At 42.6% G+C, this 27,259-nt stretch overlaps 3 protein-coding genes across 3 annotated transcripts; 2 read left to right on the forward strand and 1 right to left on the reverse strand.

Annotated features, from left to right (window-relative positions):
- Positions 1–4,980: 4,980 nt before the first annotated feature.
- On the reverse strand, positions 4,981–5,682 carry LOC145890282 (uncharacterized). The gene has a single exon (XM_082981298.1). The coding sequence runs from the start codon at positions 5,680–5,682 to the stop codon at positions 4,981–4,983; it is 702 nt and encodes a 233-aa protein (XP_082837424.1).
- Positions 5,683–18,050: 12,368 nt separating this feature from the next.
- On the forward strand, positions 18,051–18,911 carry LOC145889773 (uncharacterized). The gene is made up of 5 exons (XM_082980803.1): positions 18,051–18,095; positions 18,152–18,315; positions 18,465–18,502; positions 18,614–18,734; positions 18,845–18,911. Exons 2-4 carry the CDS (start codon positions 18,152–18,154, stop codon positions 18,724–18,726), a joined length of 315 nt encoding a protein of 104 aa, XP_082836929.1. The 5' UTR covers positions 18,051–18,095; the 3' UTR covers positions 18,727–18,734; positions 18,845–18,911.
- A 1,110-nt stretch (positions 18,912–20,021) lies between these two features.
- On the forward strand, positions 20,022–25,937 carry LOC145890283 (uncharacterized). Its single transcript, XM_082981299.1, has one exon. It carries the CDS (start codon positions 20,022–20,024, stop codon positions 25,935–25,937), a length of 5,916 nt encoding a protein of 1,971 aa, XP_082837425.1.
- Positions 25,938–27,259: the final 1,322 nt, after the last annotated feature.

Raw genomic sequence — 27,259 nt, forward strand, 5'->3', positions numbered from 1 at the left:
AATAACTTATGCATATCTATCATGTCTTTTATGGAGGAATAAAATCAACCTTATTGGAATAAAACAGACAAGGATTATGACCTCGCATTGCATTTGCTTAGAGATTTGAATTGTTGGCGAAGTATTATAACTCAATTGATTGATTAATCAACTCATTTCTCTAAATAAATAAGCTTCATACAATTTGTGCGAAAGTGGGGTTATTTCATTATACGCTAGCTCGTAGCTAAGTCAGACATATTCCTCCAAACTAAGCTCTGGCGTGAAGAAAATGTCAGGTATCCTAAAATATTTATTATAAATGTATCCGATTGTCTTCCGCTTTAGTTTTTGGAAACATTGACATATTAGTACTAAGAATTAGCTTTTCTGTCAAATCGCGACATATGGTGTACCTAAGTGGAAATCGCGTTTCACGGTGCGTTGTGACTCAACAGAGGAAGCTGATGGGAAGTCACCACTTGGAAATATTCTTTATCCTGGTAGGAGGGAGGAAACGTGGGTGAATTCTCTGCTCTGCAAATAATTTACAAACAAAGTTGCGCAATAAACCCATCTTTATGTGGTTTGCAACCGTGATAATATCTTTTCTCAAAACATTATTAATCGCCACAAACTGGCCAGAAAGCATTCATAATAAACTTCTTCCAACATCGTGTGTTTTTCTTCCTCGTTGTATTTCGAGAGAAAATTTAACATTGAATTCAAAGCGAAAAAACCATCAAACTTTCCATGATGTGAATTTCAGCGAACGCAATTATTGCTTCCAGTATACCCCTTGATGGGATCTTTAATAGTCACACGAACAAAGATGGCGTAGCGAGGAAGATCTCTTTCCTGTCTGGGTTGAGATATTACTTATAAACTCGCTCAATCGACGACTCGATACATTCAGTGTATTGGAGACACAAGAAGGTAAGCAATGTTTGGTTGAACGTTTTAAACACGATCTCCAATGATATTTTCCGCAGATGAAATCGAAAACGTTGCTGACTTTGATGCTCGTGTTTCTGCTTGTAATTGATTTGGGAGAATCGTGGGGCGGAAGGTAAGCACTTTTACATGAAGTGGTAAATAGTTTGTTGATTCACAATAAAATGTCGCTGTTTGTCCGCTGAACAGATTACTCATTTCAGTGTATTTGTTAATAGCTTCATTTAAAATTATACGGGCAGAAAAATTGGGTGTGTAAATGTGGACGATTGAAAAAACAGTTTGTGAACAACTGCTTTAGGAAAGAAACTTTGTTCACCCAGTGGTGCCACTTAGCGAGTCGAAATAACGCAAAATTTGCTCTAAAATATCCAAAACACAAATCGCATCTCAACATTTGCCAAACTGTTGTAGTTCCCCCGCAGTTTGAACCAAATTTAAGAGACTGATTATAATATTCTTTCGGAAGGTAAAACGTTTGTTGCGATTCAGAGGATTCATGATCTTATTCGGTAAAAACTCGTAACAATTTCCCACTCACCCATTTTGCAATTTTGTTGCTATTTTTGCATCAGATATCTGCAACGTCTGACAAACTAACGTCTGACCGCAATTTAAAAACGCTCCTCTGACTGTATAAACTGACAAGAAACTTCAATAAAAAAAAACTTTGCAAATTCAATGAAAACCAACGTCAACGAAATAATCAACAAATATACGATATTTTACTACCAAAACGCGCAAGGTACGTTGTCGCTTCCCAAATATTTACCGTCTGCGCGCTCACTTTGCCTTATTGACTGGAAGTCTTAAAAAACATTTTATGTCACACCTAATTACGCGACGAAGTTGTCTTTAAAAAGTGCATTGAGGTGATAAATGACATTGCGGCACAGAACAAACGTAATGTAGTTCACTAAATATGCACATTAATATTTATCGTTAAGTTCATTATACCGTTTGCAAAAATTTTGTTTTAGGCGAAGAGTTTGGCAGTTCCAAACTAATAGAGGTAAGGTTGCTATATATTTTTAACGACTAACAATTTCGTTTAACACACATGGATTCTGTTAAAATTTAACTTATTCCTGACTTCTGTCCAAACATTTTGATAAAAGAAGGATCCGTACGAGCCTAACATTTTCTGTTTATGATATTTCTGTGTTGAAGGGGATGGTACAGATGTGAATACAAAAGAAAATTCTGATATTCTTGATGTTATCAAATATCTTCGTGAAAAGGAAGATGAGGAACAGGAAAGAACCTATTGAGGAAATTTACAATTAAAGTAAGGATTAACAATATATTCGATGTATTATTAGAAACAGGTTGGCATCCGTCTTTGCGCATTCGCATAACAGATACCTCGCGTGAACAAAAAAATACTTATTTTTTTTTTATTTCCACAGCCATTAATTATATTCTATTACAGGTTGATCTTCAAGATTCAACTTTATTCAAAGCATTGCGAAATAAAATGAATAACGTACTTGTAAGCTATATTTAACAAAAATTCCGGACAGATTAGTCAGTGTATGCTGATGTTGCTGCTGGGATTAGAAACTGTCCTTCTGACACATAAACAAAGTATCAGATTATCAGATGAAAAGGAAAGTCAAATAAAATCGAATTAAATGCGAAAAAAAGTAGATGACGATCTTACAGGCGAAATACATGCAGATATTGTAATGTGATTGTGTCTGCTTTGATTTTGCAATTTATTTAATTGATGCGCGGTGTGATAACATTGTTTAAACTGGGGATGTAACTTATCTAGCAAACCGTGGCGCAAAACCCAATCGAAAGCTTTGGGTATATCTAGGAACACATTTCGTCAATCATTAAAGTGCATATGACACGGTCGTGGCAACTTTGCGTAAAGCTAAAGGTACATCTACAACAAATATACTTTCAAAGTTTTTCGGTTCTTTGTCAACTAAAAAGTGTAGAAAACGGTGCGAAAAGTAGCGACGATCAAAAATCGTAAACTTTTTTGATGCAGCGAATATGAAGCCACACAAGGCACTCACGTCAAAAAATGCATTGTTTACGCAGGAGAAGGCACCTTATATTGTAAATATCGAATAGTTTCAAACACAGGAGAATCCACAAATTGTGTTACCTCAAAGGTCTGGACAAGGTTTTACATCATACAAAAATACGTCCTGTGACGTCACAAACCAATGGCTCATTTGTCATAACATATTTAGATAAATTCCAATCAATTTTTTTTACTATTTGAAAATGTGCAGATGATCAATGAGGCCGCTACTGATTCTGCCTGATTTAAACCCTTAAATTCTGAACCAAAACCATGACAATTTGACAGGTTCACAAATGACCATATGAGGTGAAATGCAACATACCTATATTTCATTGCAAAGTTGTAAAGCACTGCAGTTGCAACAATAACAGACAAAGCTGTTTGAACATGGACTCTTAAGCCTTGTGAAAGACAGGGAAATATCCTTTTCCACACTCCAAACATTCTTTCAATGGTGTTTCGTGTTTTCACATGGGACTTGTTGTATTTAATTCTGACAGAGGTTTGGGGAGTTAAAAATGGTGTCATAAGGTAAGGTTTGGATGGGTAACCACCATCACCAAGAAGAATATGTCTGTATTGTCCACAATCTTGAATTTTCAAATATTCTGGAGTCATGTACAGACCCTCTCCATCTGGCAACAATATTTGTTATAGACATGTCTGCATCACAAACAGCCTGAATAATAATTGAAAAATATCCCTTTCTGTTTCTGAATAGTTGAGCATCTGGGCCCCCCAGAAGACTGTATTTTTATATGGGTGCAATCAAGAGCTCCTATTGCACCAGGAAACTCAGCTTTCTTATAAAACTTTCTTGATTGCCCAAGTACATCTTCTGGACTACTTGGAAAGAAATAAATTGACCTCTTTTTCTTGCAATAAGTTTGCTGATTTTTTTTACCAGTTAGTAGGCTGTGAAACGCTTTCCAAATCTCCTGCAACTATTTGATAACAGCCAGTAGCATAAAATTTTAAAACTACAGTGAACTGTAAAATTGGGGGCAAAGTCAAACCTCTGTTTGAATCTCTTTGCAGATCATTCACCAACAGTGGCATAAATTGGTACAGTGTTTCTTTTGTAAGCCTATACCGCATATAAAACTGATTGTTTGTTAGGCTTTCAACAGGATTCTGTCCATCAGTAAATATTTTCGGATTTTTGGTTCCTTTTTTCTTTGAATTACCTGCAGAATTGCTATTGCCTCCATCTTATCAATTGAACTTTTACCTGTAAGTCTGACTTAAGAACGGTATACTGAACTCAAAAATTGCTGTCCGAGTCAGCAACAAAAAAGCCTACTTTAGTCAAACTCAAATAGGGTTAAGGAGTGCCTCTAATTTCAATTTCAATTCAGTTTATTTACATCATAATCCGATAAAATACAATGCGGAACAGGAAAACGCAATAAATGATCCAGTTGAGATTGTGTTACGCTTCTTAAATAAACGATTCCCAAGGTCCTCAGGACGCTGCATTAACGGCTAACCACCAGCCTGTTCCAGCACAACGGTTAAACAATGCGATTCAATCTTGTTCATAAAACTATAAAAATTGCACAGCTGAATCACAATCTGCCCAAACAGTCTGCCCTCCGATTTTTCTTAGCGTCTCGTGTTAGTTCGGTTTTATCTTTTTCTCGCCAGTCATTGGCCCAACAGTGTCACGTGAGAGGAAGGGAGCTAGCGCTACGATATCAAATCAACGTGCGGTGACTGGTGCGTTCGAGACACTTAAATAATAAATACAAAAATATAAATCAATACAAAACATTTAAATGAACAGGTGGAAGGTGAAATAACAAAAGGTGAAAAAGAACGTGGCGTAAAAGAATACGTGATTTAACGAAAGCGTGAAACTTGGAAATGAAACGCAAACAAGTGGGCAAATTCTTTTGCGCTACACACTCCCCCCTCTATGTCGAGGCACTCCCGTGCAGACTTGTGGGGAATAGCGCTGAGTGGGACGGCGATTTACGCGAAGGCGACTGGCAATTCCGTTGTCATCGCGAGAGTTCGGTGCCTGCGCATTTTCTTCGTTTTCGGTGATATTGGTCCAGGTCACCACTTGTGTCGTGGGGTCTCCCGTAGGTGGCAATGTCCGGACTTCCTCTTCCACGGTTGGTCGCCCCTCCGTCTTGTCCGCCCCTTCTATAATGGACGACTTTTCGGTGTCCTTCTTCGTCCTCGATCTCATACGTCACGGCTGACTTGATGTCCACCACTTTGTACGGGCCTTTGAACGGAAGGTGGAATTTCCTCGCCATCCCTGGCTTCACCGCGGGGTCTGTTAAGAGAACAAAATCACCCACATTCAGCGGTTTGCCCCTCTTATGTCGGTCGTACTGCGACGTCATGCGCCGTCTTTGTTTCCGCAACGTTTCACGGGCCACCTCTTCAGCTAACTGGAGCCTAGCGCGTAGCCCTTCCAGTGGTTCCGGGAATGGATCGCGCTGGGCGGGAGCACCGAATAAATCTGCTGGGAGTCGTAGAGCGTGGCCATTTAACAAATAATGTGGTGACACACCTGTACTTTCATGGACACTCGCATTATAGGCGGCGACCACCGCCGACAGCGCCTCATCCCAGCACCGTTCATCGTGCTGTACGTAATTCCGTATCATGGAGAGTATTGTTCGGTTGTTGCGTTCGCACGCACCGTTTCCTTGATGATACGCGGTCGTCCGGGTCTTTCGGCAGCCCATCAACCGTGCTAGCTCTTTAAATAAAATAGATTCAAAGTTTGCACCTTGATCGGAATGGATTACGTCCGGGACGCCGTGTACCGTAAACCAACGATGAAACATTGTCCCGGCTACGTCTTCTGCCCTTTGCGTCCTGAGTGGCCATGCGCGCACGTATTTAGTGAATATGTCGCATGCAACCAATACGTATTGATTACCACTGGAGGTTGCCGGAAGTGGCCCCATTATGTCCACCTCGACCAGCTCCATTGGTTGCATCTCCCCGGAAGGAACCAACGGAGCGCGGGGCCTTGCTGTAAACTTCTTACTTCTTTGGCAGTGGCGACAGGAACGGACATATGCCTCAACGTCGGTCCTCCAACCGCCAGAAGTGTCTTTCTTCGATCTTCGAACAGGTTTTTGCCATCCCGAGATGGCCACCGCCAAGTGGTGCGTCGTGCAAAACGGACGTAATCGTTTCTCTGGTGGTCTGTGGAGTGATAAGGCGGTACACACACGCGCCCGGTTGATGTAAGGAGTCACTCGTTTGATACAACAAGTTGTTTTGAACGATTAACCGCCCGAATTGCCCCCAAAGGTGTTTGGTCATCGTCGAGGCAGACCTAACAGTTCGGTAAGGTGGTCTCTTGCCAAGGTTTAACCACCTAACAGCCGGGGAAATTTCGGGGTCGTCGTGTTGGGCTTTACTTATTTCCTCGTATGGCAGTCCAATGGAGCGACGCAAGTCTAAGGAATAAACTTCTTCTGTACCGTTGCGACGACTGTTTGTGCCGTAGGAAGTGTTGACCGGAAATGGCATTGCTTCTTCCTCTTCATTGGTCAAGCGGCTTAGTGCATCGGCGTTGCCGTGTTTTTTTCCCGGGCGATGAATCAGTGTGAAGTCGTACTCTGCGAGGCGTTCAAACCAACGCGCACACTGGCCATACATCTCCCGCGACTTCCACAACCACCGGAGTGACGAATGATCAGTCCGCAGTAGAAAGTGCCTGCCAAGCAAATAACACCTATACAATTTAACGGCGTATACTACAGCTAACAATTCTTTTCGCGTAGTAGAATAATTGCGCTCAGCTTTCGATAGCGATTTGCTGCCATAGGCGATCACATGTTCTTTGCCATCTACTACCTGGGACAACACACATCCCACCGCGTTATTGGAAGCGTCGGTATCTAATACAAAAGTCGCTGAAAAGTCCGGGTGCTGTAGAATAGGTGCTTGTGTAAGGCGTCGCCTTAGTTCGTCGAATGCATCTTGTTGCTCTTCCCCCCATTTGAATGTTCGACCCTTTTCTGTAAGCTTGTGTAACGGACCAGCCACCCGAGCATAATCTTTGATAAATCTGCGATAATAAGAAGTAAGGCCAACGAATTGTCGAATGTGTTTAACACTCCTCGGGGTAGGCCAGGAACTTACAGCATCTATTTTGCCGGGATCGCAAGACACTCCTTTATCGGAAATCACATGCCCTAAAAAACTTACTTGCGATTGAAACAAATTGCATTTGATCGGTTTCAACGTGAGACCCGCCTCTACTAACCGATCGAGTACTCTACTTAAACGATCCATGTGCTTTTCAAAGGTAGTGGCATACACTATAATATCGTCGAGGTATGCCAAAGCGCCGCGCCATTCCATCCCGTTTAGAACTAGCCGCATTAATCTCTGAAAACTAGCCGCGGCATTGCACAGTCCCATGGGCATAACATTAAACTCGTAAAGTCCCATGTGCGAAGAAAAAGCGGTTTTCTCTCGGCAGTCATTCCGCATTGGAATCTGCCAATAGCCTGACTTAAGATCAAGAGTTGAGAAAAACTTCGCATGAGCCATTTCGTCTAAACTATCGTCCACCCTTGGTATCGGGTAGCTACACTTTTTCGTAAGAATGTTTATTTGCCGGTAATCCACACAAAACCTCGTCTCACCAGACTTTTTCCGAACCAGAACGACGGGACTTGACCACGGCGATTGCGAAGGGCGCACCAAACCCTGTTGCTCCATCTCCCCGACAATTTCCTCCACTTTCCTTTTGTTTCCTGGGGCCATCCGTCGTGGCGGTTGTCGGACCGGTGCATGATCACCTGTATCTATCGCGTGTTCGGCCAAGTGGGTCCGACCGAGATCCCCTGTCTCCGTGCAAAACGCGGCTTGTTTCCTAGAAATTAATTCTTCGACACGTTTTTTCTGAGCGGACGTCAGTCCCTCATTAATTGAAACGGAATCTATAATCCTACCCGCTCCTGAGCGGCCGGCCTTTGGGGTTCGTTGCGCTGTTGTCGTGATCGAAGCAATATATTCACTGTTGATGAATATATTCACTCTGTCTTCGCAATCACAACCTGGCGATGGAAAGGATTCCACTGCAACACAGTTGTCGTCAGACGAACATGTGACGTTGCCGGAGGTCAGTATCGGAGTCAGGCGAGCAACATGCGAATCTGCAAGCAACCTCACCGGGTCGTCGGACAAATTTGCTAAAAATACCGGAACAGTTGCTTGCGAAGTTATAGTTACATAAGTTCCGCCGAGTAAACTATTTCGGAGTGTGAAGTCAAGGTTTTTCTCAACAAGAACTTGCATCGCACTAGGGACATTTTCTGGGGGATTCCTTATGAATGAACCAACAACGCATACCTCTGAAAATGGTGGGATCGTCACATCTTCTTTTAGACGTACATCTGTGCGTTTACAGTGGAAGGGGGAAGAAAGTAGAGCCGCGGAACCCGATCCAACGTAGAACAACATTTTTTTGTAACAGAGTTGGCAACCGTTGCTCTGAATGAAGTCCAGGCCTAAAATGCATTCTTCTTGAATGTAGCGTGTCACGCACATTCTTTGCGATAAGCGTAACCCGCAAATCCTTACGTCAACATCGACAGCGCCGTCCATCAAAATAACTTCTCCGGAAGCGTTGACATACTCTGTTTCCAACGGTAAGGGTTGTAACACCCCATTAGGTGTAGCTTTAAGTGACTTATATACGCGACGGTTTAATACGCTTATTGTCGCGCCAGTGTCTACTAAAGCGCACACGATCCGATCTCCCAACAATATGTTCAGGTAGCGATTTTGTTTGTTCGTCTTGGCTATTCCTTGCACGGTAACCCGCGACTTACTTGGTGTCGGCCTTTGCTGGGCGGTGTTCACCACCTGCGATGGGGATTGTTGACTTGATGGTCTAAAAGATGTAGATTTAATCGTCCTATCGCCGCCGCGTGGTCGACAACAATTTCTTGCCATATGGCCACGTACCCCACAGTTGTAGCAAGCGCTTGTAGACTTACTTGGGCGCAACCTTGGTGGTCCGGGTCGCTGGAGAACATCGAAATCACGGCGCATGGCATCGAGCTCGTTACGAAAGCTATCAATAGATCGTTGCACATTCGAATTAAGCTCGACCAAGTGTTTTTGAGTTCGACCAACTCAGGATTTCGGGTTGAACTTATCGATGTAACGGGAAGAGAGCCGTGTGACACATCGGACTCGACGACCATTTTAGCACAAACACTGAAATCCCGCTGTGGACACTTTTGTCTAACTGAGTCCACTAGTTGGCGGTCCTTGAGACCCCGCAATAAAGCGAGAAGCATCACCTCATTTTTAATGGCGGCGTCGGCTGCCCTCGGGTACGCACGGGCGGCTAAAGCTTCTATGGCATACACGAAAGTTCTACCGTCTTCTTGTGGCCCTTGGATTCGGTTGACCAACTGGCTTCTTAACGCGCATTGGCCAGTGGCGTTTACTTCGACTGCTTTGGCTTTAGTAACTATCTCTTCAAATTGCATTTCGTACAGATTATCGGCCCCGTTTTGAATATCCCATATAAAGTCTTTGTCAACATTTTTAAAGAAAAGGTGCTTCTTAACCTCTTCGGTAGCCTTTATGCTGGCGCAATAAGAATTAAAAACTTGTAAAAATGAGTTAAAATTGTCTCCATTTCTAAAATGCGGGGGAGTCATGCCGATGTTAAAAGCCATCTTCCGGATCAAGAAAAAATATATCGAACCTTGGTCCTTTCTCGTGTGACAGGAACTCTTCTTCTGTGGTTGCAGCGTCCTGGCGTGCTCGCCAATTTCGTGTTACGCTTCTTAAATAAACGCTTCCCAAGGTCCTCAGGACGCTGCATTAACGGCTAACCACCAGCCTGTTCCAGCACAACGGTTAAACAATGCGATTCAATCTTGTTCATAAAACTATAAAAATTGCACAGCTGAATCACAATCTGCCCAAACAGTCTGCCCTCCGATTTTTCTTAGCGTCTCGTGTTAGTTCGCCAGTCATTGGCCCAACAGTGTCACGTGAGAGGAAGGGAGCTAGCGCTACGATATCAAATCAACGTGCGGTGACTGGTGCGTTCGAGACACTTAAATAATAAATACAAAAATATAAATCAACACAAAACATTTAAATGAACAGGTGGAAGGTGAAATAACAAAAGGTGAAAAAGAACGTGGCGTAAAAGAATACGTGATTTAACGAAAGCGTGAAACTTGGAAATGAAACGCAAACAAGTGGGCAAATTCTTTTGCGCTACAATTGGATGAAGGGACGGTTGAAACCTCAATTGGTTATTTGAAACCGCCCCTGGGTTGTTTCGAAGTTGCAAAAAATTTAGGCGGTTGTACGCAATGGCATTGACGAGGCAAGGAAAATATAATCAACAATCATTCTGCATTAACAATTAAAAAAGAAGTACAAAAATAACAAGAAACAAAGAAAAGACAATCAGCAAACATTGCGCATGTTACAAAACTAAAAGATACAATATTAATAAGAATGAATCGTTGTGAATTTTTTTTTTTTTTCGGCAAGTGCATTTGCACACGTCAAGGGCAATTACCATTACTAATTAGGCCGGCGGTGAAGTGTCGTTGCGATTTTTTGCTAAATTGCGCCCTATCGCATCAAAACATTCCTGCGGGTATTTACATCGCACGTGGTCACCTCTACAGCTGTGCAGCATTGGCATATAAGTCAAGAAAGTGTAACTTTAGTGCTTTAAGAAACCCTTTTAAGCTAAAGCTTTTAATGTTTTGCGGGATGTTATTCCATATTTCTGCGCCTTGGTATTTTATAGTTTTTTTTACCTAGTTCAGTGAAAACACGTGGGAGATAATATTGATGTGTGGTTTGACATCGTGTTATTTGGGTGTGAATGTTTGCTAATGGGGTAAAGTAGTCCTTAAAGGCTGCGGGTAGACGATGAAATTTGTAATTGTAAGCAAATTTACCAAGTTGCAGCTTGTGCTGTAGATTGACTGGAAGAATTTGCGCTTTAATGTACAGTTGATAGGTGTGAGTGCGAAAGGGACTGTTTGTTATTATGCGAAGCGCTCTATTTTGCAGGACCACCACTGGATGTAACAATGATGGGCAAACAAAACCCCACGCCAAAAGGCCATAAGACAAATGCGAATGAACAAGTGCTGGATACACTGTTTGTAATGTACACTGTCCTATGATGTGCTTCAGCTTGTAAAGAATTGCAACGCTTTTCGCAATTTTTTTGCAGGTTGAGTTAACATGTGGGGCCCATGACAGTGTATCATCAATATGTACACCAAGGTACTTTGTGGTCTTGACTTGCTCTACGATGCCTACGATGCCTACAATGCCTAGACTCAATGCCTACAATGCCTAGACTCTATGCGTACAATGCTTAGACTCAATGCCTACAATGCCTAGAATCAATGCCTACAATGCCTACGGTGCCTACAATGCCTAGACTCTTTGCGTACAATGCCTAGAACCAATGCCTACGATGCCTACAATGCCTAGACTCTATGCGTACAATGCCAGGACTCAATGCCTACAATGCCTAGACTAGACTCAATGCCTACGATGCCCACAATGCCTACGATGCCTACAATGGGTTTTAGAGGGACCGCTCCTAATACGGGCCACAGAGTTTGCAACGCTTCTGAACTAGTTCGGGCAGTGAAGCGTGACGTTTTTACCGAAAAGAAGCATGCCTCGAACCAACTTCATCACGAACAAGCCCGGGCAACTTCCGAACGCAAATTTAACAAGGAAGACGCCAGAAATGTGGCAAATAAGCCAAAATAAACTTTGGGCGCCAGACAAAAAGCCAAATTCATGAAATTTGGCGCCGAAAGCGCCAATCTGGCAACCCTGTCCAGGCATAAGGCTTGCTGCCAGCACATTGTTTTTTTTGACCCGTTTTTGTGTAATGGATTGATTGTAGCTTTCTTCCACTCTGATGGAAAGACAGCAGAGGAAATTATGTAATTAAATAGGTAGTTGGCAAACGGGGTAATGCCTAGAGGAGATGGTTGTGCAGGCTGGAAGTCGGAGGAAGAGACAGTGAAAGCAAATTTGAAAAAAAGGAAGTGTGGAAATGGAAGCGAAATGCTCATTTAAGAGATTCGCTTTCTCAATTTCATTAACGAAGGTTACTACGTTGTAAACAAAGTTTGGTGTAATTTTGTTTTGCCTGAACTGTCATGCGTTTTGAGAGTTTTGTGTGTTATCGACCAAAACCGCTTCGAGAAAGGTTTGGAAAAACATGCTTCGTTAACGATGTGCGCATAGTATTTCGCTTTTGCATTCTCAATTTTTACGGTGTATTTCGTTTCTAAGTTTGTTGTAACGTAATTTGTGCTGCTGGTTACCGAAATTTCTCCATCTGGTAAATCAGCGTTGTCGCTTTCGAAAAAGAAGTTTGATTTCGTGATTCAGTCATGGCATACATTTTACAGTAAGCTTGTAAAATCGGAGCAGAATATAAGTTTTGCAGGTTTTGGTTAACAACGTCTGTGATATTGTTTAGAGCTATGTCAACAGAGGATGAGTTCACAAGTAAATCTTCCCAGGGATAGGCGATTAACGTACTGGGGTCGGTATCCAACACATATTAGTATTGGCCGACTATTGAGAATCGTAGTAATTTCCAGCCACATTAACTCGCATTGGTCGGACTCATGATCATACAGGCGTACGCAGCGAATATCATTACGCACATAAGCCAACACCCCACCACCATGTATATTTCTGTCCTTTTTAAAAGGAAACTGAAAACCGTCCGTTACCAAACATTCGTCGGAAATATTGAAATCTAGCCATGTTTCTGTCACGCAGACAATGCCGAAACCACATTTTAACGCTATATGAATTGCAATTCATCTAATTAAGCAGAGCTGTTGTAGTCAAAAGTGCTTCGAGCATTGATGTGACAAACCACTAGACAGTCAACAGACTGATACATTTAAACAACATAAAAACTGAGAATCAATAAACTGCTTGACTGTCTAGCGGTTGTAACATACGTCACAGAAACCAGTGCTTGAATTGCGTAATGTTTTGCGCGCAGCTTTGCACATGCACTGCATTATCCCAAAATGTGACCCAAATGATTTAGCCATCGAATATTCTCGAGTAAAGTGATTCATTCAACATCCTGTTTGCCACATAACATGTTCTCCTATGCTTAGGTCACACCACACCTATGTTCTTGTATTATATTACTTCGAGCGGTTCGTGGTATCACGTGACATTATTGACCAATCAGCTCTCAGTATGGAGAGCTTTAAAAAGCCCAGTTTAGACAGGTAAATTCATTCTATTTGATTCCATTCGATTCTACTTGTTCTATCGTATTACATCTTTTTTTAAATTAAATCTTTTATTTGTTCCTGCATAGAAGCAGGTAGATGTCTTTTTATATTTGCAATAGGACCGTGCCCAACTAGCAAGATAACAAATTTTTCGTTTGTCAGACATTTTGAGAAACTTTACCACATTTGGATAAATGGTTTGAATAAATCCTGATCTTCAGTAATTGTTGTCGTGCGACGCGTCTTTTCCTTCGGGAGATGGGAAAGGATTCGGCTTCAGTAAAGCAAACCATTGTTTAACTTTTTCGTCAAACTCCTGCCTTTCACGTCGGTAGTCTCCTTTATTAACGGTGCTTTCAGACAAAATGTCGCTGTCAGACATCTCTTCACACAAGCAAGCCTATCATTATTCATCATTAAATGTTCGGCCCTAAAGTAACTGCAACAGCTTTATAGCATCGGCTAGTGTTACCTTATTGTCGGCCATATTTTCTTCCCAGCAGATTCGTAACAATCAATCACTTTGCAGTCGAAGCGACAAGCAAAATATGTCTCAGTGTTTAAACGATGTAATGGGCCACTAATCGAGGCTGGCTAAACCTGTTGGCCGCGCCACTGGGCTGTAACTGATTATTGCAGTCTTTAATTCGTGTTGGAAAACGATTTAAACAGAGTTTTTCAGCCTACGAATTACCGCCTAAATGCTTTTACCCTCATGTAATTGATCAATTTTGTGACGTGTTTATTTCACACTCCGAATGCTTGATTTGGCAGAAGATACAGCGCGGTTATGGTATGGGGTATTTTCCTGTATTCAGCAACGGTTTTCACTTTGTTGACAGCGTTTATTTTAAATCGTGTGACGGGTTATATCCGATATACTGCTGATGGCAAACCGGTTGTTTTATTTGATTACTTTTGGTTTAGGTGCTGCTCTGGGTTCGTGCCTAATTCTTCCTTTTGCTGGAAATATGACGAGCTCGCATGGATGACAGTCTGTCTTTTACAATCTACATGACAGGTTGATCAGTGCAAAGGAGAAATGACCCTGCTGAAAAAACAAAAGTATCTGTAAAGGAATTGCGTCATTAACTTGGTCGCTTCCCTCCTCGACCAAAGCTATTATGCTTCTAATTAAGCAGACGTTTCGAACACAACTGCGTTTATAATCAGTGCTAATTCGGATCATTGCATCAGTCCAACCTCTGCGTGCGCCTCGCTGCAAATGTTAACCCTATACAAATCCCAACAACAGTAATTTGTGCCTTGATTCTTAACAATTGAAGCAGTTTACCTCCACAGCGACACCATACGGATTGTTAAACACCACAAAATAAATTGCCCTTGTGACGTTGTTACCGCTGATTATTCCAGGCCTCAACTAAACTGTGAAAGGACGCGAAGCACATTTTAGGACATAATTATATTTGTGGATGGAAACGAGTTAGATTATCCATATCCTGAATATCTTGATGGGTATTAAAGGAATAAAATCATCAAAATTTTTAACATTGACAAGGATTATTACGTCACTGCAAGGTAGAAGACGTGTGTGTTAATAGGGGTATTTCCTTGAGAGCTGCAGACAGGGTGTACACACTGTTTCTTCCTGAAGGTCTTATCAGCGCAGCTGTTTACTGTGGCACTGTACTGGCTTTTACACTAGCGGGCACACTAATTTCCTTTCGGTCAAAATCGATCCGTTTGGTACCCAACTGAGTATCAAACAACAGAGACGAACCACCGTGGAACGCACTATGGTGAAGCAATTGCTTGGTATTCGATAGTGCTACAGGCTCGGGTTAACCCAATTCATATATGTGCAAAAAGACGTATAATATTCATTGTGAGCTACAGACAGGACTAACCGCTAGACAGTCAACAGACTGATACATTTAAACCGCTTACCATTAACAAAAATACAGTAATCAGCGTCAACGATTTTCCACCTGGTGATTTTTTCTTGCTTGTAGAACTTATTTTTAAGATGAATTAAATCTTTTATTTGTTCCTGCATAGAAGCAGGTAGATGTCTTGTTATGTTTGCAATAGGACCGTGCCCGACTAGCAAAATATCAAATTTTTCGTTTGTCAGACATTTTGAGAAACTTTATCACATTTGGATAAATGGTTTGGATAAATGCTGATCTTCAGTAATTGTTGACGTGCGACGCGGCAGGCGGTGAATATTGCTGAAATCAATCTTGGCGAGTTCAGAAGGCGGATATAGTAGCATTTCCGTCGAAAATGATCTGCGATGTATTTCACTTCGCACAGAACTCAATGTAGACCCAACTGAAGAGTGAACAGAACGTAAATCTAAAGTTTTAGGATCTTTTCCTTCGGGAGATGGGAAAGGATTCGGCTTCAGTAAAGCAAACCATTGTTTAACTTTTTCGTCAAACTTCTGCCTTTCACGTCGGTAGTCTCCTTTATTAACGGTGCTTTCAGACAAAATGTCGCTGTCAGACATCTCTTTACACAAGCAAGTCTATCATTATTCATCATTAAATGTTCGGCCCTAAAGTAACTGCACCAGCTCTATAGCATCGGCTAGTGTTACCTTACTGTCGGCCATATTTTCTTCCCAGCAGATTCGTAACATTCAATCACTTTGTAGTCGAAGCGATAAGCAAAATATACCTCAGTGTTTAAACGATGTAATGGGCCACTAATCGAGGCTGGCTAAACCTGTTGGCCGCGCCACTGGGCTGTAACTGATTATTGCAGTCTTTAATTCGTGTTAGAAAACGATTTAAACAGAGTTTTTCAGCCTACGAATTACCGCCTAAATGCTTTTACCCTCATGTAATTGATCCGAATGCTTGATTTGGCAGAAGATACAGCGCGGTTATGGTATGGGGTATTTTCCTGTATTCTGCAACGGTTTTCACTTTGTTGACAGCGTTCATTTTAAATCGTGTGACGGGTTATATCCGATATACTGCTGATGGCAAACCTGTTGTTTTATTTGATTACTTTTGGTTCAGGTGCTGCTCTGCGTTCGTGCCTAATTCTTTTTTTTGCTGGAAATATGACGAGCTCGCATGGATGACAGTCTGTCTTTTACAATCTACATGACAGGTTGATCAGTGCAAAGGAGAAATGACCCTGCTGAAAAAACAAAAGTATCTGTAAAGGAATTGCGTCATTAACTTGGTCGCTTCCCTCCTCGACCAAAGCTATTATGCTTCTCATTGAGCAGACGTTTCGAACACAACTGCGTTTATAATCAGTGCTGATTCGGATCATTGCTTCAGTCCAACCTCTGCGTGCGCCTCGCTGCAAATGTTAACCCTATACAAATCCCAACAACATTAATTTGTGCCTTGATTCTTAACAATTAAAACAGTTCACCTCCACAGCGACACCATACGGATTGTTAAACACCACAAAATAAATTGCCCTTGTGACGTTGTTACCGCTGATTATTCCAGGCCTCAACTAAACTGTAAAAGGACGCGAAGCACATTTTAGGACATAATTATATTTGTGGATGGAAACGAGTTAGATTATCCATATCCTGAATATCTTGATGGGTATTAAAGGAATAAAATCATCAAAATTTTTAACATTGACAAGGATTATTACGTCACTGCAAGGTAGAAGACGTGTGTGTTAATAGGGGTATTTCCTTGAGAGCTGCAGACAGGGTGTACACACTGTTTCTTCCTGAAGGTCTTATCAGCGCAGCTGTTTACTGTGGCACTGTACTGGCTTTTACACTAGCGGGCACACTAATTTCCTTTCGGTCAAAATCGATCCGTTGGGTACCCAACTGAGTACCAAACAACAGAGACGAACCACCGTGGAACGCACTATGGTCAAACAACTGCTTGGTATTCGATAGTGCTACAGGCTCGGGTTAACCCAATTCATATATGTGCAAAAAGACTTGTAATATTCATTGTGAGCTACAGACAGGATGTACACAATGTTTCGACCTGTATAGGGTTATTACATTTTTATTACGATTGCTGGGCCATGATCACCAACCAGTGAAAGCTCAGCCAAACATATTATCAACAACAAATTGAATTATATGTTTGCATATTTAATATTAAGTAAGAATTTTGCTGCCAAACTTGTTTAAGAAAACAAAAGTTTATTTAATGATGGTGTGCCTAAGTGGAAACCACGTTTCACGGTGCGCTGTCACTCAACTGAGGAAGCTGATGGGAAGTCACCACTTGGAAATATTCTTTATCCTGGTAGGAGGGAGGAAACGTGGGTGAATCCCCGCCTCTGCAAATAATTGTGAAAAAGAAGATGCGCATTGTCCCCATCTTTATGTGGTTTGCAGCTATGATAACACATTTATCCTAAAGATCGTCCATCGTCACAAATTCATTTATATTATTCTTTCAATTTTGTGTATTTTTCTTTCATTTCAGGACAAAACTTAACACCAAATACGAAGTTATAAAACGTCCGAGTGTTGATTTGCAGCATGGCAGACGAAACGTCGAATAAATACAGCACGTATATTTTATGCCAGATGAGCAGTACATTTCAAATTTCTTTCGTATTTACACAAAGAACAAGTCGTCGAAACAACGTGATTGCTGCACCTCTATTACATGCTCATGTACTTCCAATACAGGAAAATAAGTTAAGCGTAAGATTGGGAACCGGTGTGAAAACTTTGATGCTGCACAATAAACACACAATTCGAATAAATTTATCCACTGGAAATATTATCTCAAGAAAATGGCGTGACGCGGATGCTGCCTTTCCTTCCAGCCTTTCTATTAATACCTCATAATGTGTGGGTTGGTATTTCTATATGAAGACGCTCAATCGACGACTCGATACATTCAGTGTATTGGAGACACAAGAAGGTAAGCAATGTTTGGTTGAACGTTTTAAACACGATCTTAACTGATATTTTTTGCAGATGAAATCAAAAACGTTGCTGTCGTTGCTGCTCGTGTTTCTGCTTGTGATTGATTTGGGTGAATCGATCAGATTCAGGCGCAGATGGTCAAGAAGACGAATTAGACGACGCTCCATTATTCGTAGACGTTTCTTTTATCGTCGAAGATGCCACTATTACAGAAGGTTAAAACAATTGTTTTCATTCTTCTAAATATAACTACCTTGTACATGCAAAACAGTCCTTACCAGAATTTTGTTTGTCTTACCTGTTTTCTACAAACTATTATCATCGAGTTTGGTTAAACCGTAATGTTGAATACTTGGTTTTTTAGACGGCGTTGGGGAAAGGACACCGAGGACAATAACCCAGGTAAAATTCCTCACTATCTCGTTAAATACGCATGGATTTCGTCTAAACATCGTTAATAAACGCAGGAACCGTTGCGGTCTAAGATTTATTATTTGCGTTGTTTTTGTGCAGAAGAAGATGGCGAGGATATGAATGATGATGAAATTCCTGATATTTTTGATGTTATCAATCGCCCCGATGAGCTAGATGTTGAAGACGCTGAACAACAAATTGATGAAAATTAATCTTCAAGGTGAAGATGAATTTGAAAAACATTCGGAAAAAAACATTGTATAAGAGGCAGTAATTTATTTACCTTGTTGTTTTGGTCTCGAAATCACAAAAGCAACCATATTTCTGCAGGTCGTCGAACACGATACAACTGTATTCAGAATCCAAAACATATTGAAATAAAATGTGTCTTGGTCAAGTTGTTTATGTTTGAAGTAGAATATTTATCCAAGACAGATAACTCATGGGTATGTTGATTTTACTGAGGATCCAGGCAGCCTTTAATTACAACTGTTTAGTCGTTTGTGCCATAAATTATTCTTACACAATCTTAAATTTACACATAAACAAATGAGACGGGCGAGTCTGAATTTAACAAGGTTTAAATTTTAACAACCGCAAAGGCGATCTAACTTCGTGCCCTGCCCTGACGAACTAACTATTTTAGCCCGAAAACGGAGTCGCAAATGTGGTTAATAATTACAAAACACAAACAAACAATGTTCTAAAACGCTAAATCTCACAATGGCAAACCACACGGTATATTTTTTCGAGATTTACCCAAGACACTGTACATCTAATGCAGGCCGGATTTGGGCCCAACTCTCACTTTGCAAAATTTTAGACGTAATGCGTCCGCAAGGTTGGAAACCTTTTGTAAACTTCTTTTGCAGGGAAGGGCTCACAGTTATGTTAGTACAGCCCTAAAAAGACTTTTTGTCTACCTTGTGGCACCGTAAGTTATTAAATCAAATCAATTGTAAGATTTCTGTGCGCGTAACTTTCCATGTGAGGAAATTTCACAACAATGGAAACGTCACAATGCCCCTACCAACTGTATGATGCAAGGCTAGTGCCAGCAGTCTTAATGTTTGCCACGTGTTGAACTTGTCCGCGTGCATTAAACTGTTTTGGTGATTAAATATCTGTTGTGAATTGCAGTGAATTGACTTAAGTTGATAACAAAATAGTGACTGCATAACGTAAATTCACCTGGTGCAACCGAATGCTATTCGAAGTCGGTCCTTGTGCATCTTGTATTGGTGAGTTCAATAATGTTGTCTGTTATGTTGCATGTGACTGTTCGCTAATATGTGTTTGTTTGTTTAGTGAACGTGTCACAGTTTGTTAACTGTGCCGCAGAATAAAAGAATAATGTTCTTTCCTGACGGTGCGGTCAAACCCCTGTGACAAGGCTAGCTGGTCGTGTTACATCGTTAACAAACTAGGAATCGTCAACAAGCGAAGGATCGACGATTGATTTGGTCACCACGGACATTGCCGTGAAATTGCATCTCAAGTAAACCGTATGACGGAAGATCAAGAAAACGAAATAGTAGAGGCTTTAAAGGCTCTACAAGATAGCTACGCTTGCGCAGAGAGTCTTATGAAAAAGCCGCAAGATCTTTCAGCGCTACGTGAGTTCCTGCCCCAAGTAAATGCAAACTTTGATAAGCTAATTGAACTTCACTCAAATATGTCGGATAGTGATAAACTACTGCTCACGCGAGATTATTGCCGAGACAAACAAGAATTTGATAAAAGGGTCGCAACGTGGATATCGAAGCTGCATGATCCGCAGCCTAGATCCGTTCCCCTACCATTGTCACCAGCCGACGCGTTGTCTGTTCACTCGAGTAGAAATTCAACCTCGAGTTCTATACGAAGTGAAATTCGACGCAGTAAGGTGAAACTAAAGCTTGCAAAATTCGCAAGTGCTCAAGAAGCCGAAAATGTACGAAGGGCCTCAGAAGAAGCAGATAGACTACGTCGTGCGGCAGAGCTGGAAGCAGATCGTGCACGTCGTACGGCCGAGCTGGAAGCAGATCGTGCACGTCGTACGGCCGAGCTAGAGGCGGAACGAATTCGACGTGAGGCGGAGAATGAAGCCCGGCGCATCAGCGAAGAAGCGGAGAAGCACGCTGCGCAAATGCGCCACGATTTGCAACTCGCTGAAGCTGAAGTGGAGGCATGGGAGGAAGAGTCTATCGGTAATTCAAGCCTGGCGTCTGTTACAAAAGGTAGTTCAATTTCTATCCCTCGCCCACGATTACTGTCAAATGTTTTTCAACATACGAGCTCACAGTTGCCGTCAAATGCTGTACGGGGCTGGTGTCCACAAATTAGGTCAAATGCGCAACACGTGGAAGCGCCCGTGAACGTGTCCGCACCACGCATCGAGAAGCATAGGACTGGTACGTTTGGTGAAATCCCTCGTGCAGACGCAAATAGATGTTGCCCTAGTCCCCAAAATATCTCGCCACTACCAAAGACGTATCAGGACGCATACCATGTGAACTTGCCGAGTCCTGAAGTAACCAAATTTGATGGTGATTCACTAAATTACTGGCTATTCGTACGACAGTTTGATACCTACATTGCTAAGAAGGCCCACAATGATGAGATGCGACTGTTGTATTTGGTACAGCACTGTAAACCCCATATTAGGGAAAAAATTGAACGCTTTAACGCGAAAGATGCAGCCGAAGGGTACAGGCTTGCCTGGCAAACTTTGTATAACGAATATGGCCAACCTCACATTATCGCACAAAGATGCGAAGAACAGCTGATGTCAGCTCCTGTTGTCAAGGACAACGACCCCGATGGTCTCATGAAATTATCTGTGCTGTTGGACAAATGCTGTACGGCACTACATGGTGAGATAAGACATGCTTCTAGTGTTGATTCCATGGATGTCATGTTGGCTGTTATCAGGAAACTCCCGTTTAGCTTGCGAAAGGACTGGGTTTCGATGTCCGCACAGATTGAGCATGACACTGAAAAACGAGCTACCTTTGCGACTCTTACAGAGTTTGTAGCACTAAAAAGCAAGGTTGCAAACTCGATTTTTGGTAAGGCGCTGTATTCATCAAAGGAAGACAACAAAGGAAGCCGCCGGCCGAAGGCAATTGCGCACAGCACTGTGGCGACTTCTGCGCCGAAAATTAAGGACAAAACACACGTGCCAATGAAGTGTTTGTTGTGCAACGGGAGCCATTCTCTTGACGCATGTGTCCAGTTTAGGAAAATGTCGTGGAATGATCGACGCAGGTTCGTGCGTTCAATGGGTTTGTGTTTTAAGTGTTTAAAGGCTGGCCACCGTGCTAGAGACTGTGATTCCAGTCAAAGTTGTTTAGTCAACGGATGCGATGGTAAATCGCACCACAAATTGCTGCATTACCCAGCCCCTCCTACTGTATCCGAAGGGGTAAAGAATGACAATCCTGCTTGTGCTACGATCCGAAGTCGCGAGTACAGTGCAAGTGTCAACGCGTCTAGTGTGTACCTGAATGTTGTACCTGTCGTTGTTCGCCATGGGACCACTTCCATTGCCACGTACGCTTTTCTGGATCAGGGTTCAACCACAACGTTTTGTGAACGTAAGTTGGTAGACAAATTAGGTGCGTCTGGACGACCCAAACAAATTTTGTTGAACACAATGACGACACCGCAAAAACTGGACACAATCGCAATTTCCGTGTCAGTCGAACCACTTGATGGAGGTGAGCAAATAAACTTGCCAGAAGTAGTGGTTGTTGAACAAATACCTGTGAAACCGAACAAGTCTCCCACCTGGAAAACTCGGAAGATGCACCCATCAATAAGGAGTCTACAACTGTCTTCCATTGCTGGTGGAACTGTCACATTGTTGATTGGTGCTAATGTACCTGTGGCACATCGTGTACAGTGCAGTCGTCCTGGAAACGACGAATGCCCAGATGCTGTGAAGACGCCTCTTGGATGGTCTTTGCTAGGTCGATCGCTCGACCCTGTCCGCAAATCTGCTGCAGATGCCAACTTTACTTGCGTCATGGACACCGCCCATACCATGTTTCTAAGCGACGAGAGTGACCTGATCCCCAAAGAAGAAGACGAATTGTTTGGAAGTCCTTTCTCCAGGGAAGATCGGAGGACGTACCAATTGATGAAGGACTCCGTTCAATACATTGATGGACATTATGAATTGCCACTGCCGTGGAGACATGATCACCAAGTTTTGCCTAACAATCTGAAGATGGCCAACAAAAGATTAGAATCGTTGAAACGTCGATTGAGCAACGACGAGAAAATGCATCAGAAGTACGCTGAGCAAATGCAAGCAACAATCGACAAAGGATTTGCCGAAGAAGTACCGGAGGAGAAACTGATTACCAAACATCGGACGTGGTACATACCTCATCATGGTGTTGTGAACCCTCACAAACCTGGTAAGTTGCGTGTTGTGTATGATTGCGCAGCTCAATACCGTGGACTGTCTTTGAACCAAACGTTGATGCAAGGTCCTGATCTTGTCAACAGTCTACTTGGCGTCTTGTTGCGTTTCCGCAAGTCGCCGATTGCCTTGGTAGCTGACATTGAGGCCATGTTTTACCAAGTGAGAGTTGCCCCTCGTGATCGTGACAGTTTGCGTTTCCTTTGGTGGCCTGGTGGGAACCTGTCAGGTGAGCCTGTGCCCCACAGAATGAATGTACATCTCTTCGGGGCAACTTCGTCTCCAAGCTGCGCAACCTTTTGTTTACGTCAAACCGCTAGTGATTTTGGGAGTGAATTTGAACCCATTGTTGCCTCTACGGTTGAACGTAATTTCTACGTCGATGACTGCCTCACATCGGTAGCAGACGTTGAAACTGGATTGCAGCTTGTCGATGGTCTGCGCTCCTTGCTTGAGAAGGGTGGATTTCGCTTGACCAAGTGGTTGTCAAACTGCAAGGAGATTCTTGATCGCTTACCGGAAAATGAATTATCAATGGCTTTGCAGGTGCGCCCACTGGATGCTGAATTACAAGAGCGTGTGCTTGGTATACAGTGGAATGTTCATGCTGACGCATTTCTGTTTGCTGTTTCGTTGCCAATGAAGCCGCGCACTCGCCGAGGCCTCTTGTCAACTATGAATTCTCTATTCGACCCATTGGGTTTTGTTACCCCCGTCGTGTTGAGAGCCCGGCTCATTTATAGGAGCTTGTGCAAGCAAGAAATTGAATGGGACGAAGAAATGCCTGCTAAGGACTTACGAAAATGGGAGAAGTGGTTAGTCTGCTTACACAGCCTGCAGGAAAGGCGCATTCCACGATCATTTGGATTTGGTGTCAGCGCCAATGTGATAAGAAGTCAACTTCATGTGTTTGCTGACGCATCCAAAGAAGCCTACGGAGCTGTGTGCTACCTCCGATCAACGAATAAAGAAAGCGACGTGACCTGTACCTTGGTTATGAGTAAATGTCGCCTAACACCCCAGGGTGAAAATTCTATTCCACGGTTGGAATTGATGGCTGCTGTTCTGGCTGTGGACGTGGAACTGATTGTCAGAAAGGAAATGTGTTTGGACCTGCGTCCCTCTATATTTTGGACGGATTCGTCTGTGGTGCTGCAAAGCATTAAAAATGATAAACGAAGATTTCCGTTGTTTGTCTCTCGTCGTTTGGCAATGATCGAGAAGAATACCTGTGTGAAGAACTGGAAACATGTTCCGACGACGGAAAACCCTGCTGATTTGGCTTCGAGGGGAGTCTCAGCCGATGCCCTGGTGAGGAGTGAATTGTGGTTTGACGGACCATCGTTTCTCAAGAAGACGCCCGACTGCTGGCCAAATATGTTTGGTGACGCTGCTACAGATCCGGTTGAGGTTAATGTATTTGATAAGAAACCTTGTGGTGTGTTTACTGTGGTAGAGAAATGTCCTCCCACAGATGTTTTAATAACGAAATTTTCTTCGTTGTATCAACTTAAACGTGCCGCTGCATGGTTTTTGCGTTTGAAGGCAATTCTGCGAAGTGCGAGAACCGCGAGATTTGACTCCTCGGCCCTGAGAGTTGATGAGCTACGGACGGCTGAAGCCGAGTTGGTGAAATATGTTCAACGAGGTCATTTCTCACAATGGATGATAGCAATTACCCCAGATGGAAACTTGAAGAAACCAAGCAAGTCATCGGCAGTTTTTCGTATGGATCCTGTGATGATTGATGGAATGCTTAGGGTTGGCGGTCGTTTGGAAAAGGCGCCTATTCCTTTTGAGGCCCGACATCCTGCCATTTTGCCTCACAACTCGTACCTGACTGAGTTGCTAATTTCCCATTTCCATGCAGAGTGTGGACATTCTGGCGTGAACCACATTCTGTCCCAGATGAACCAACGCTATTGGATCGTTAAAGGTGCAGTGGCGGTGCGACGTGTTCTCCGCGCATGTTTGGTATGCCGGCGTCGCAACGCAAAGCCTGAAGGGCAAATTATGTCCAATTTACCGCCAGCTCGCCTGCAAATGAATGAATTTCCCTTTGCATTTACAGGAGTCGATTATTTCGGACCTCTAGTCGTCAAGCAAAGGCGCTGCGAAGTTAAGAGATGGGGTTGTCTCTTTACATGCCTAACTACAAGAGCAATTCATCTCGAGGTGGCACATGACCTAAGCACCGATGCCTTTATAAATGCCTTTCGCAGATTTATTGCTCGTCGCGGCGAAGTGCTGCAAGTTTATTCCGATAATGGCACGAATTTTGTGGGTGCTGCGCGTGTTCTTCGTGACGCCGTACGTGAATGGAACCAGAACCAAATAGAAGAGTTCTTCAAAAAGAAAGAAGTTCAGTGGCACTTTAACCCACCTGGTGCAAGTCACATGGGAGGTGCCTGGGAAAGGATGATTCGGTCTGTTCGACGCGTCCTCTCCTTGCTGACGAACGAACGAGTCCTCAACGATGATCAACTGCAAACGTTTCTGCTTGAAGCGGAATCAATTATCAACTCGCGACCCCTGACTCCGGTCACACTTGATGACGTTGGTGAGTCACCATTGACACCTAATCACTTGCTAAGGATAAATCCGTCCGGAGGGATGCCTCCAACCGTCACAAGTGATCGTGACTGCTACGCGCGCCGGGGTTGGCGCAAGGTCCAATATATTGCAGATCAATTTTGGAGACGATGGTCTCGGGAATACTTGCGTACAATCATCGCTCGCCAGAAGTGGCATCATGAGAAGAGAAATGTCCAGGTCGGTGATGTGGTCCTTCTGGTTGATGATGCTGCCCCCAGACGTTCTTGGTCGATCGGTCGCGTTGAATCAACCAATCCTGATGACTTTGGTGTGGTCCGCAGTGTTCGAATTCGATCGAGAGGAACGATTGTGCGAAGACCCATTCACAAACTGTGTGTGGTCGTACCAGTTGATGGGAGAGGAGACGATCACCTGCCACACGATGACCCGGCGACAATGGTCGCTGAGAAACACTGATAAACGATTGATACAAACGCGCGTCGAAATTGTGTTGTAAAAATTGAACGTCGCTGCGACTTATCAATTTTGGGGGGGAGTGTAAGATTTCTGTGCGCGTAACTTTCCATGTGAGGAAATTTCACAACAATGGAAACGTCACAATGCCCCTACCAACTGTATGATGCAAGGCTAGTGCCAGCAGTCTTAATGTTTGCCACGTGTTGAACTTGTCCGCGTGCATTAAACTGTTTTGGTGATTAAATATCTGTTGTGAATTGCAGTGAATTGACTTAAGTTGATAACAAAATAGTGACTGCATAACGTAAATTCACCTGGTGCAACCGAATGCTATTCGAAGTCGGTCCTTGTGCATCTTGTATTGGTGAGTTCAATAATGTTGTCTGTTATGTTGCATGTGACTGTTCGCTAATATGTGTTTGTTTGTTTAGTGAACGTGTCACAGTTTGTTAACTGTGCCGCAGAATAAAAGAATAATGTTCTTTCCTGACGGTGCGGTCAAACCCCTGTGACAAGGCTAGCTGGTCGTGTTACATCAATCATACCACATTCACAGACGCTAATTTCAGGCAAAATTTTGTCAGTCTTGGTGTACAAGACAAATATATTGCGGGTGATGTTTTTTAACTGAGCACTCCAATAATTTTTAGGTTCTTGCGGTTGTTGGAAAAATATATCTTATTCCCGAAATTTTAAATGTCGATACCTGGATCTTTGTGTTCAACATCTTTTTCGAAACGTCTGAAATAAAATATGTTTGGTGCAAATAGCTCAAATGAACCGTGTTTTACGTGTTATTTGCTTCTATATTAACATCTTTGTCTGCTGTATCTTTGCCTGCTCAAACGCAATGTCCTCATTTTCATGTGGTTCGCAGCTATAATAATACATTTGTCCTCAAGGTCATCAATCGCTACAAACCGATGACAAATCATTCGTATTATTCTTCCAATGTTGTGCGTGTAGATTCTCGCCACCATTATTGCTCACGGTACTGGTAGCAGTAATTATTTACGTAACAATGCATGTACTTTCTTTTATTTCATGTGCTTAGGAGGCAGTTAACCATCGAGAATTAACGCTTATAAAATTGTATGCTTGTCTAAGGACATTTAAAGTGCATATGACACGGTCATGGCAACTTTGCGTAAAACTAAAGGTACATCCACAACAAACATATATCCAAAGTTTTTCGGTTCTACGTCAACTAAAAAATGTAAAAAACTGCACGAAAAGTAGAGTCGACCAAAAATCGTAAACCTTTTTTGCTGTGACGTAATTGACATCACACAGAGCGCTCGCGTCGAAAAAATGCATTGTTT

The sequence above is a fragment of the Ascidia mentula genome, chromosome 2 (assembly GCF_947561715.1).
Source record: "Ascidia mentula chromosome 2, kaAscMent1.1, whole genome shotgun sequence".
Classification (NCBI taxonomy): Eukaryota; Metazoa; Chordata; class Ascidiacea; order Phlebobranchia; family Ascidiidae; genus Ascidia; species Ascidia mentula.